We start from the raw sequence: 12,500 nt of genomic DNA on the forward strand, positions 1-12,500 counted from the left end.
AGGTTATGGTTTAATTAACAGTTGGTTGAAGGTTGATAACACTTAAAGGAGTACCGTCACACCGGTGTGACGGGAATGTTGGGAAATTAACATTCTAAAGAATATCTGGGTTCATTGAATTCAACATAGAAATTTTAGAACCTTCAATTGTTGCGGAACTTAGAACGTTCAAAAACCTACACCTTTATATAATACTGTCCACTGTCCTCAGCCCACATGTCATGAATGAGGACTGACTGCTCTTCCAGAGAGCCATATGGCACTGTCATATCAGCTGCTGGACATGGGCAAGACTGATGGATGGCTGATGTGCTGTCTTTCATGAAAAACCTCCAATGACTTTGCTCCCTTTCTTGACAGACAGACGAACACCACATCACACACACACACACACACACACACACACACACACACCACACACACACACACACACACACACACACTCACTCACTCACAGTAAGGGGCAGCCGGGCCATGTCCTTGAGTGAAGTGCTGTTGGTGTGACAGAGCCCTGGCACAGGCGTGCCACTCGCTGGCGCCGACCCATTTCTGTTGGAGCCCTGAGATGGCGCCATGCCTCCCTCGCCATCGCTCCGTCTCTGAGCCCATGGCAAGATGGCGGCGCCCCGGGGGGGCACCCAACCAATGGCACTGACCCCAGCACACTTTGGCACTGGCCTGATCACGAGGTCCTGCCACACAACAACATCTGCAAAGCCCATTTGGACGGTCATGGAAGGGGAGATGCGGTTAAAAAAAACAAAAAAAACAACCAATGCAAACAGCCAGGCTTGGCTAGCCATGGCGCCACTTTTGTTTGTCTGGCATATCTAGGTTAGACTGAAGTGGAGTCCTGTGGATCTTTCAGCGATGGGAATGCTGCTACAATATGCTCTCCTTTGCATGGGGCAATGACTGCTGCCCAGTTTACATAATTGAGAACATTAACAGCAAATATGATCCGTTGTGGCACTTCCCCATTCCTGGGCGTAATCAGAGGAGGTGTGATCGGGCGGTAATGGGCCGCGTGTGTGATCGGGCGGTAATGGTCCGCGTGTGTGTTGAACCCCGCTGCACCGGGCGACCGTGACAAACTTCTATTTGTGTTTATGAAATGGAAATGGATTCATTTGGAGGCTCGTCGCAGGATATCCCTCTCTGGAGGCAGCGGAGGAAAAGAGGTGCCTGTCAGGCGAGAGGTGTGAAGAGAGAGAGAGAGAGAGAGAGAGAGAGAGAGAGAGAGAGAGAGAGAGAGAGAGAGAGAGAGAGAGAGAGAGAGAGAGAGAGAGAGAGAGAGAGAGAGAGAGAGAAGGGGGGGGGGGGAGTGGGAGTGCCAACGAGACGTCATCTCATCTCGTCTCACTCAACAAAGAGAGAGACAGAGAGAGATAGGGAGGGAGAGAGGGAATAGGGTAAGAGTGAGGGAGGGAGGGAGGGAGGGAGGGAGTGAGAGAGAGAGGGAGCTAGAGAGAGAGAGAGGAAATAGGGTAAGAGTGAGGGAGGGAAGGAGTGAGAGAGAGAATGGGAATGAGAGAGAGAGGGAGCTAGAGAGAGAGAGAGGAAATAGGGTAAGAGTGAGGGAGGGAAGGAGTGAGAGAGAGAATGGGAGTGAGAGAGAGAGGGAGTAGGGAATAGAGGGATAGAGGGTCAGTGAGGGCAAAAGAGAGAGAGGAGTAGGGAAGAGAGACAGGAAGTGAGGGAGAGAGAGAGAGGGAGTGAGGGAGAGAGATGTACAGTAGAGGGAGAGTGAGACTTTGACTCGACTTTTTAAGTTACTTTTTAATGCCAGTAAAAAAAGCTCAGTACAAAAACAAGAAAAAGAAGACATGCTAAAAATCAAAAGCAAAAAGAAAAACAACCCCACCCACCCCCGGTGTACTCTGAAGTTTAGCTGTAACAAACCTCTGCATTGACCTTGTACATACTGTACATAACTCAATCCCCACATTTTAGCCAAAGACTCCTACGTCTGATAATATTATAATATATTATTATAATATTATAATAACTGAATTCAATTCCCAATCTCATAGATAAAGACCCTTCGAGAGTGCGAGAGAGGAAGAAAGAGAGAGAGAGTGATGCAGAGTGAGGGAGAGAGAGATAGAGAGACAGAAGTGTACAAAGAGTACAAATCTGCAGAGACAAGAGATCATGAATCACACAAATCACACAACCTCAACACAAGACAAAACATGAAGCTATCCTTCAACTGTTTAAATGTTTTCACTTCATTAGATATTATGTAATGAATCTGACTGAATGATTATGTTTATTAACTGACCAATAACCATAATCATTCATCATAGTATGCTAACCTCAGTCACTATGATATCATACTGTATGTTACGGGTTAGTGTCTTTTTTTGAGACTACCTATGATATTGTATACTGTAGGCACGTTAACACAATCTCTCAATGAACTGTGTTAATGAAATAGATATTATATTAGATATTATATTAGCTATAGATATATAATATATATATAATAGATATTATATTAGCACAATACTAGTAAAGTGTGTGATTTCCTACTTCCTCTAGCTAGCCTGTGATGCTGGCTGAGGTGTAACACTGGCCTGCATTCCTTCCTACTCCTCTGTGCCCGTGGCTGGCAGCCGTCCCCTGCTGAGTAGTGTGAGTGGACGCTGTCTACTGCCCCGGGCTTTGCCCTCGTGTCCCTCTGCTCTGCATTATTAAAGCGGCCCTGTCCGGAGAGTCTACTTCTTCAGCCTCCACCCCCCCCCCCCCCCGGAGCATAACTCAATGGCAGCTCCGCCACAGCACCACCCCCCCCCCATCCCACCCCCCCCCCCCCCGGAGCCATAACTCAATGGGCAGCTCCGCCACAGCACACCCCCCCCCCCCCCCCCCGGAGCCATAACCCAATGGCAGCTCCGCCACAGCACCACGCTCCTCTATCTAAGGCCACCGCCGGGTCGGCACGAGCAGTAATTAATCACCAGGGTTTGGCCACTAGGAGATGTCTATAGCCCACCCCACCCCACCTTACCTCCACTCCACCCCACACCACCAACACCACCCTCCCTTCTTGGCCATCTCTTTATGTTATTATGATTCACTTGATCAATCAGGGTGATTTATCGGCCGGTCCACACGCTGCCACCACTCCCAGGTCAACAATGCGGCAGGACTGTCCTCCACTCGACACCTGGAGGAACAGAGTGTGTGCATGTGTGTGGAGTGTGTGTGGGGGGTGGGGGGGTAGGAGGGGCTGTGTTTTATTCTGTGTGTGTGTGTGTATGTTGATGATGATGACGAGGGACCCTCCAGGTTTCAGTGCAGCTGCAGGATTAGCCACAGCCTGCTCGCTGCTACGCTATCATCATATTCCCACCGCTTCTGTTCCGCTACAGCTAATTACTGTGCCTGACTGTGAAAGACACACACACACACACACACAAATACGCACACACACACACACACACACACACACACACACACACACACACACACACACACACACACACACACACACACAACACACACGTACACACATACACACTGCCTAATGAAGCCCCATTAGAGCCCCTGAGATCTGTGCTTGCATTCCCCTCACTTTCCACCAACTTAGACTTCATCTCCATCAGGCCGAAAGCTGCTGGCCCCTGGGCTGCCAGGAATGGACTCCGTAGCAGCACAAGGACATGTAGAGGAGCCTTCAGACGGCCAGGCTGGCTATGTGCAGCAGGAGTGAGCCTCTATGAATGACCCCAGTGGACGTGGAAGGAAGGAGAGAGGAGGAGGAGAATAAAAGAATAGAGGAGGAGGAGAATAAAAAAGAAGAATAAAAAAGAGTAGCTGGGATTTTTATTGGGGTTACCTGTGCTCACGTCTGCGTTCTCATTGGCCCTTGTCACCTGTTCCCACGCGGCCAGGTGAAGAGCACAGGCGGAGGAAGATTGGTTGGGAGGTTGTGGGGGGGGGGGGGGGGGGGGGCAAAGGAGTGGGGCGGCGGAACGCTAAGGCGGCACTCGTTACCTGGAGCCGCACTGATGCCCTCCGACAAGCGCGTCCCAATAAGAGCATTCACCGGGGACAGTGACGAGAACCGGAACGGACCGTCAGACGTAGCGCTCCTCGTGCCCCGCTGGTTTAGCTAAAAACCCTCCCCACCCCGCGCCGCTCCGCTCCGGAAACAAGGCTGATTTCATAAGCGTTTTTTTTTCCCCTCTCTTTTTTTTCTTTCTTTTTCGGGTTACTGTTTTATTCATTTCAGCTTGACCGGTTTTGTCAAACTTTCTGTCCCCGTGCATGAGAGGCTACTGAGGCTCAACCGAATGCGACTCTCACGGTCGCTTAGGTGGCTCCTGCAGGTAGCATTTGGGGGGGGGGGGGGGGGGGGGGGTGCTGTGTATCATCCCTCAGAAGGGTAACCATGCGAGGGCCGCACGGAGCACGAGTTCCACACGTTCAGCTGTTTATGGCTCATGGATTCACCCCTGCAGCACCCACTGCCAAAGAGGACACATTGATCACTTGTGACAGGATGCACTTTGCATGTGTAGGAGTAGCAGCTATTAGGCCTGCAGACAAAAGACCTGAAACTCTGCTGGTCATGCGAGGGCTTTAAATATTGAAAGACCCCCTACACCTACACCACAACACTAGGGTATTTTTTTTTTTATGAAAATGTGCTCCCCACATGTGTAGTATTGGAGTAATAGACCTGCTGAACCTCCACTATTTTTGATATTAACCTGAAACTCTTCTGGTCACCGGAGGATGACTGAAGATGACACACACACACACACACACACACACACGCACACGCACAGGGGTTTTAATTCTTTGACTTTAGACTTATTGGAGTTTGAATTGCCATGGCGATTGCTCTCATAATCTCTTAATTATGGCCAGTCTTGATTGAAATCTCAAGTCCAAAAAGCAATTTACTGTAAAGCTCTTGTTCTGGCAGAGGCCAGGTCTTCCATTTTCCATGATCATAGCCATGAAATACTCACCAGTTTGCTTTTTATCTTGTGTCTGCTTTTCAGGTGGAGCGGGAGATCGCCATTCTGAAGCTAATAGAACACCCACACGTTTTAAAGTTGCATGATGTCTACGAAAACAAGAAATATTTGTAAGTACCACCGATAACCATAACCAAGAGGCTTGGTTATTTGGCATTGACAGCATTTAGAAATTACCATATAAATTGACACAAGCACAGGCTATGAAATATTCGTATCATGTCTCAGTGCATTTGTTTATAACTGTGTGTGGTTTGGTGCTAGTGTGTCTGTGTGCACACAACAGGCTGTGCTAGTGTCACGGTCCTGTGTGTGTGTGTGTGTGTGTGTGTGTGTGTGTGTGTGTGTGCTTGTTTATGCATGTGTTGATGTCACAGGTCTGTCTGTATGTCTCTCTATGTATGTGTGTGTGTCTGTCTTGTGTGTGTGTGTGTGTGTGTGTGTGTGTGTGTGTGTGTGTGTGTGTGTGTGTGTGTGTGTGTGTGGCTGTGTCTGTGTGTGTGTGTACAGTGTGTGTGTTTGTTTATGTACAGTATGCGTTGATGTCACAAGTCTGCCTATATGTCTCTGTGTGTATGTGTGTGTATATGTATGTGTGTGTGTGTGTGTGTGTGTGTGTGTGTGTGTGTGTTTGTGCTACTGTGCTTCTTTGCTAATTTATCCCAGTGAGCAGACAAGTGTTGTGAGAGGCTGATGAGAGGGACACGATGGCTTTGATAGTGTTAATGCAGCATGACTAGTACTGCGCTGTAGCCTTTTAAGCGCGCTACATTACCATGCAGCTAATGGATCGCTCTTCCTCTCTTACATAAACAAAGCAATGTCCTTTTGCATTAATAAACAGTTGTTAAAGTCACAGCCTTCAATAATAGTATTAAACGGGTGGTGATGGTGGTACATATTTATGTGTATAATTTGGATGATGTTAAAGTGGCATGGCCATGTTATTTGTTGTTCAGGAATGTGTGATTTATTTGACACATAAAATGCGTAGCTGTGTACTCGCGAATAGTGCACGATGTGATTTATTATACACACTTGTGGATTATGGATGTTAGGCCTTAAATCATCCCTCTGCCGAGTTTAGCCGAACACATGCAGATATCACAGTGGGTTAGCAGAAGTTTGTCTGTGAAAACATCACGCTCGCAAATCACTTTGGACTCCCCCGCTAATTTGTATTGCACTGACAGGTAATTGCCCGGGCTAAGCTCCCTTTATCTGCAAATGAATCATGCCATCGCGCACGGCAGACACGCCAGGCTGGGAGAGGTGCTGTGCGGGCCTGTCATCTTTCTTCAGATGCTGTCCAGCGCTGATCCAAAAGTGTTTTCCTATGCAAATGATCCCGGGGCTGTAAAGGATGCTCAAAAGTAGCCTGGCGTTGTAGTTGACTTGGTGTAGTGTAGTCAGTGAGCTGGGACAGTCTAAAACTGCAGTCCAAGAAAAAAACGAAACAAAAAGAAACAATGTTCTTTGGAAAACGTGTATAGAAACTTGCATTGTCTTTTGGAAATTACTAAACATTGTGACTAGTTTATAGTTTAGTTTGGAGATCAGTGTTTGGTTTACTGCTAATGGTGTCTTTTAGCATTTTACGAATACCTGGAAGGTATTGGGATAGCTCCCAAACCATCTTTTCATAGTTTCCCTTAGAGAAGAAGACACCTTCCTATGTCTGCCCTAAGTGACTAAATCCATATTCATGGCATTGATTGTAGCATGTGGAGGTGGGGCAAACCACCACAGCGTAGCTTTGTAGAATCCCATCCTCTAGCTAAACACCTACCCAGTGGTGAAAGTGAAGCTAACCGTGATGCCTGCAGGTTCTTTGTTTTTTACGAGCGGAGCAGGTTTTATGGCTGGGAGTCAAGCCCCGGGGCCAATTGCAGGTTGTGGGCAGATTGCTGGTTGTTGGATGCTGAGATAAGGGGGGGGGGTGGGCCAGGTCAGGGCAGGGTGTGGGGTGCGAGCTGATGATGGAGGATGGAGGGCCATTGGAGTGGAGTGGCCCCCGGATTCAATTTGCCCGTGCAGGAGAGAGATGCTCGCACATGCCAGGGAGAAATACGGCCAGCCGACAGACCGGTCATCTGGCTGCAGGCCCACCATGGAGAGAGAGAGCGAGAGACAGAGAGAGAGAGAGAGAGAGAGAGAGAGAGAGAGAAGAGGGGGGGCAGAGAGAGAGGACTGGGAGAGAGAAGAGGGAAGATAAGAGGGAGAGAGAGCCATAACACGCCTTTATTAGAACAGTTTGGGGTATTTAAATATTACAAAATAAAACCATCGACAAGTGTTGAATAAAATTCATACAAAGCACAATTCAGCACAAACTTTCATGTTTTAAAAACAACTTGCCCAAGAGAGAGAGAGAAGAGAGAACATGCAGAGATTCTGTTCATGTGCGTGTTCAACCACGCTCAACCTGAAGGGTCAGACCTCCGTTTGACAAAGCGCTGCATATGGACCCTTTCAAGAGAGTTCCATTATCAGCATCATAGTTGGCCCTACAAGACTTCCGTTTTAACATTCCATATGTTATCTTAATGCAGAGGAAGTAGATTGGGGCCCAAATAGAACGTTCAAGCATTGTTTTTGTTTACCTTGTTGAAAGGGTCCATACTGCAGAGGACGTGTCTGGAAGCAGCCTCTGTCTCTCCTCTGTTGCTCCTCCCTCCACACCTCTCTCCTTGTAGCCAGGCTGAGGGCCTGGTGAGTGGACTGGTGACTGAGCGGTGATCGTAAACAACCAGGAGAGATGCTGCACCATTCTAGTGTGTGTGTGTGTGCGTGTGTGCATGTGTGTGTTTGTTTGTACTTGTGTGTATCTTTGTGATGTGGTTTGTGTATGTACTGTAATGTATGTGTGTGTGTGTGCGTGTGCGTGTGCGTGTTTATGTTTGTGTTTGTTTATTTCTGTCATTGTGTGTGTGGTGTGTGTGTGTGTGTGTGTGTGTGTGCGTGCAGAGAATAGCCTCTCAGTACTGTTCTCATTTACCATTATATACAAAGATGTAAAAAAAATATCTGAAAGTTTTTCAGCTTCTCTCCAGGCCTCTTAGCCTGACAAGCCAGACCCACATTAAAATGTAGGGTCTGGGCACTCACCGTTCGCAGTGCTCAGTCCGAGGGGCGGGATAATCGGTTGTCTTTCAAATTCCCTCTGCACGCAATAGGACAGCGCTGAGTCCCATGCGTTTTCCCACCAGCGGAGCTAGTTGGCTAACTCAAACTTTTGCCAACTTAAAACAAGCTTAACTTGTGTCACACTGTTGGCCAAAAGCAACATCCATCTTCTTTGTTTTCAAGTAGCAGGGGATTCGAGCCAAACCGTTGCAACTCTGCCATCAATCATTATGTTAAGCCCGCCTAACGACTCTATACACGATTTGATTGGCCTGATAGAAGTTTAATTTTTACGGAGAGTTGCTAGACTAGACCTGGAAGCAAATGTAATTTGCTGCCGCTAGGGTGCGTCTAGATTTCTAGGCTACAGGCCTCTATCCTCCCGCTGAATCTCTGGAAATATGACACCTTCTCGGTCAGCATCCGTCTGTTGCCTCTGAAGGCTGTGTGTCTCTGCTCCCATGGATTTAGTCTTAAAATGTTACAGGCATGGGTTGTGCTGTGGCGCAACCGGTTACAACGCCCGTGCCATATTCCGGTTCACGCGCCAACGGGGAGTCCGACCCCGATCCCACCCCATCTCTCTCTCCCACTCACTTCCTGTTGCTCTCTCCACTGTCCTGTCAGATGAAAGTCCACCCCCCCCCCCCAAAAAAAGCATTTTTGGCAGGTTGGCTGATGGTGTCTCCTTTTAGGTTGGCCACAGGGAACAGGCTTCTGTGTTTATATTAGTCAATAGTTATTTTGCAGTTAATGCAGTTATTTGGTTGTTTGTCTGTTTTTTGGTGCATTTTCATGGTGAAATTTGAAATTGTCTTTACTCGTTTTTAGTTACTAAATTCTCCTGCCTTCCTGTTACCCCACCCCCATTTTCAGATATTTGGTTTTAGAGCACGTTTCTGGCGGGGAGCTCTTCGACTACCTGGTAAAAAAGGGCAGGTTAACCCCTAAGGAGGCCAGGAAGTTCTTCCGACAGATCATCTCAGCGCTGGACTTCTGTCACAGTCACTCCATATGGTGAGTCCGCTTCTCTCTATGTGTGTGTGTGTGTGAGTGAGGGGTGATTCACAGGCCCCGTACTAATTCCGAGGCTTATTAGTTTCATCCACTATCCTTCCCCTTGCTGTGTGAAGCCAAAAAGTTTTGTCTCGAGAGTGCGTCCCCCTCACCCACAGAACACACCCTGACCCCCCCCCCCCCCCCCCCCAAACCCCCCCTCACCCACAGAACACACCCTGACCCCCCCAGCACTCAGCACAGGCTCTCACAGTACTGGGGACGTTGATGGAAAACTAGCGTGAACACTCTCCATCTGCTAGCGCCTCTAACATATTCATACCCAGGGGCTTTCAATTACAGCCACATCAAGATACCAGGATAAAGTCTTCCCTGAGACTACTCTCACTCTCCTCCTCTCCCACTCTTCCTCTCTCTCTCTCTCTCTCTCAATTCAATTCTTTCTCTCTTTCTCTATGCCTTCCCATCTCTCTCTCTCTCCCTCTTTTTCTCTCTCTCACAATTCAAATCAATTCTTTCTCTCTTTCTCTCCCTGTCCATCTCTTCTCTCTCTCACTTATTCTTCTCTTTTCCCCCCCGCTGTTCCACTCACTCTCTCCCTCTGGCTCCTCTTCACTGTCGCTAGCCAAAGTCCTCTTCTCACACAAAATGTTTGACTAAAGTTGCAGCCTGATCCGTGTAGCACTAACTGTTCCATCAACTTTGAGCCAAAGGTTCCCAGGCAGTAAGTGATCTCAGAGCCTTTACAAGAGAGGAATTATTGCTACACAGTTGTTGCATAATACATTTCATTTTGCAGTCTCAGGGTAAAAGTGAAATGAGGGAAATTGATCCTAACACAAGAGCGGTGTAAATGATTATTTTTGACCTCTTTCCTTTCCCAAGGAATAACTCTAATCAATTACCATGGTCCTGTAGCTCATAATCATAATCTGGCCGCTATTGCTTTGATGAAGAAATTAATTATGTTGCATTAGCGTGATTATCTAACTGACATTTGTCTGTGTTTGCAGTTTCTGCGTAGGATGGATTTGTCTGTTTTAAATGTTCAGGGAGGAATTCATTTTGTGCTTGCACAACAACAGCATGCATCATGCCTAAGTGTTGACTTTTGAGTGCCTGTGGTTGTTCTGTAAGAGATCTTTTAGTTTGTGTGTGTGTGTGTGTGTGTGTGTGTGTGTGTGTGTGTCTGTCTGTGTGTGTGTGTGTGTGTGTGTGTGTGTGTGTGTATGTCACATTCCATAGACATGCTTGTCAAATTGTGTGTCACTGATGTTTCTGTCCCTCCATTTTGGGTAGGGCTACAGTACAAGTGCTCCATCTAAATGCTCTCCACAGGGGTATGGCTCTACCTCTGCTTTTAGGCCACATTTACACATAGCCATAGCCATTTAGAGAAACGAATATTTCCCCCCCTCCGTTTTCAATAATAACATCGTGCACACAACATTGTTTTCAAAAAAACTTTCATTTACATCAACCCGCATAAATACGCTGTCGAGCGCCATAATAACTATGCCAAACCTATGGGTGACAGTGTAGGGAAAGGAATAAAGCCATGCTGGCCAATCAAAATCCTCAGAATCGACACTAACGACTAACACGAGCAGTAAAAATGCTGACCTCCGTGTGATCCTTCGCCTCTGCTCCTCCATGTAGAGCAGTTGTTGCAAATGCAAACAGGCCAGAAGCGTTTGCACAAAAGTAAAAATTAGTAGCACCTTAACAGCATCCATAATAATCCTGATCAGTAGCAAAAGAAACTGTAAACATCAGGCGCTCACATGACGTTAAGGATTTTCTGGCGCATAATGTGACGTTTAAGAAGCTAAAACGCCGTTTATCCCTGTTGACACGGCAGCACATAACCGGCGTTATCAGAAATCTCCACTTTGGCCGGAGGTTTTAGAAATAATCGTTTTCTGCAATAAAAACGGGGTTTTGGTGTAAACGAGAGGCCAAACCGCAAGGAAATATCTGCGTTTTCCCTTCGTGTAAACGGGGTCTTAGAGGTAAATGGAAGGGTTCCTCCACAAGCCACGCAGTACTGAAGAATGCCATTACAGATACTGTACATCACTCCCTGCTCTGTGTTCTCAGGAGATTTCTTACTGTGTGTCTGATATCTGTGTGACACGATCAGCTGTGTGTTTCATTGCTTCAGCATGGGAGGTTGGAGAGAGAGGGTCGCCCACACTAGTGTGTGTGTGTGTGTGTGTGTGTGTGTGTGTGTGTGTTTGTGGCCTCCTGAGGGAGTATACAATACATTATCAGACTCTATCTGTTTGAAGATCCAAGATGATGCTTATTACAGAAGGAGTTCCTCTATTTTTTATGGAGTGCAAGACCTCTGTGCTAACAAGCATACATACACACACACACACACACACACACTGAAGGAAGCACCAGTACAAACACTTCTACAAACACTTCTCATTGAGACACAGACTACGGTACTTCTCAAACTCTCTCTTTCTCTTTCTCCCTCTTCTTCTCCTGCCCCATAACACACACGTGGATCCATGGATGTGTGAAATCAGTGTACATGCTGGCGAGACTTCCAGCACTACACTCCAATTATGCTTACCTTCTCTCTCTCTCTCTCTTTTTCATTCATGCACTTCCCTTTTCTCTCTCTCTCTTTTTCATTCATGCACTTCCCTTTTCTCTCTCTCTCTCTTTTTCATTCATGCACTTCCCTTTTCTCTCTCTCTCTCTCTCTCTCTCTTTTTCATTCATGCACTTCCTTTTTCTCTCTCTCTCTTTTTCATTCATGCACTTCCCTTTTCTCTCTCTATCTCTCTCTTTCACTCTCTCTCCCTCTGTCTGACTTCCCACTGGGCCAGCATTGGTGTCTGACGGTTGAATGGGGGGGTGGGTTCCGCTGACGTGTGTGTGTGTGTGTGTGTGTGTTTGTTTGTGTGTGGTGTGTTTTTCCGCTGACGTGTGTGTGTGTGTGTGTGTGTGTGTGTTTGTTTGTGTGCGGTGTGTTTTTCCGCTGACGTGTGTGTGTGTGTGTGTGTGTGTGTGTGTGTGTGTGTGTGTGTGTGTGTGTGTGTGTGTGTTTGTTTGTGTGCGGTGTGTTTTTCCGGCTGCTCGTCCTCTCTTGTCTCCGGGGCGACACACAGACAGACACATCAGCGGCAGCAGCACTCCCTCTCAGCGCAGCGGGGCGCCTCGGCAGGGGACCCAACCCCCGGGGCCCCCGGGCCCCCCGACTGCCACGCGCCGCGTCACGCCACGCCACGCCACGCCACGCCGGCCTTGCCGGCTGACTGACAGACACCGTTAGCCATGTGGCGCCGCCATGCCGCGCCGAAGTGGAGAAGTCGTGCTGGCACGATCAGAGCTGCACCAAATGCA

General features: G+C 47.7%; 1 protein-coding gene across 1 annotated transcript in view; it reads left to right on the forward strand.

The window, feature by feature from the left end:
* The window catches only part of brsk2a (BR serine/threonine kinase 2a), a 189,345-nt gene that overhangs the window by 131,978 nt on the left and 44,867 nt on the right, over positions 1 to 12,500 (forward strand). The window contains 2 exon segments of the mRNA XM_042111315.1: positions 5,019 to 5,104; positions 8,997 to 9,137. Coding sequence (XP_041967249.1) covers positions 5,019 to 5,104; positions 8,997 to 9,137 — 227 coding nt within the window.

This window comes from Alosa sapidissima, chromosome 11, assembly GCF_018492685.1.
Source record: "Alosa sapidissima isolate fAloSap1 chromosome 11, fAloSap1.pri, whole genome shotgun sequence".
NCBI classification, from domain to species: Eukaryota; Metazoa; Chordata; class Actinopteri; order Clupeiformes; family Clupeidae; genus Alosa; species Alosa sapidissima.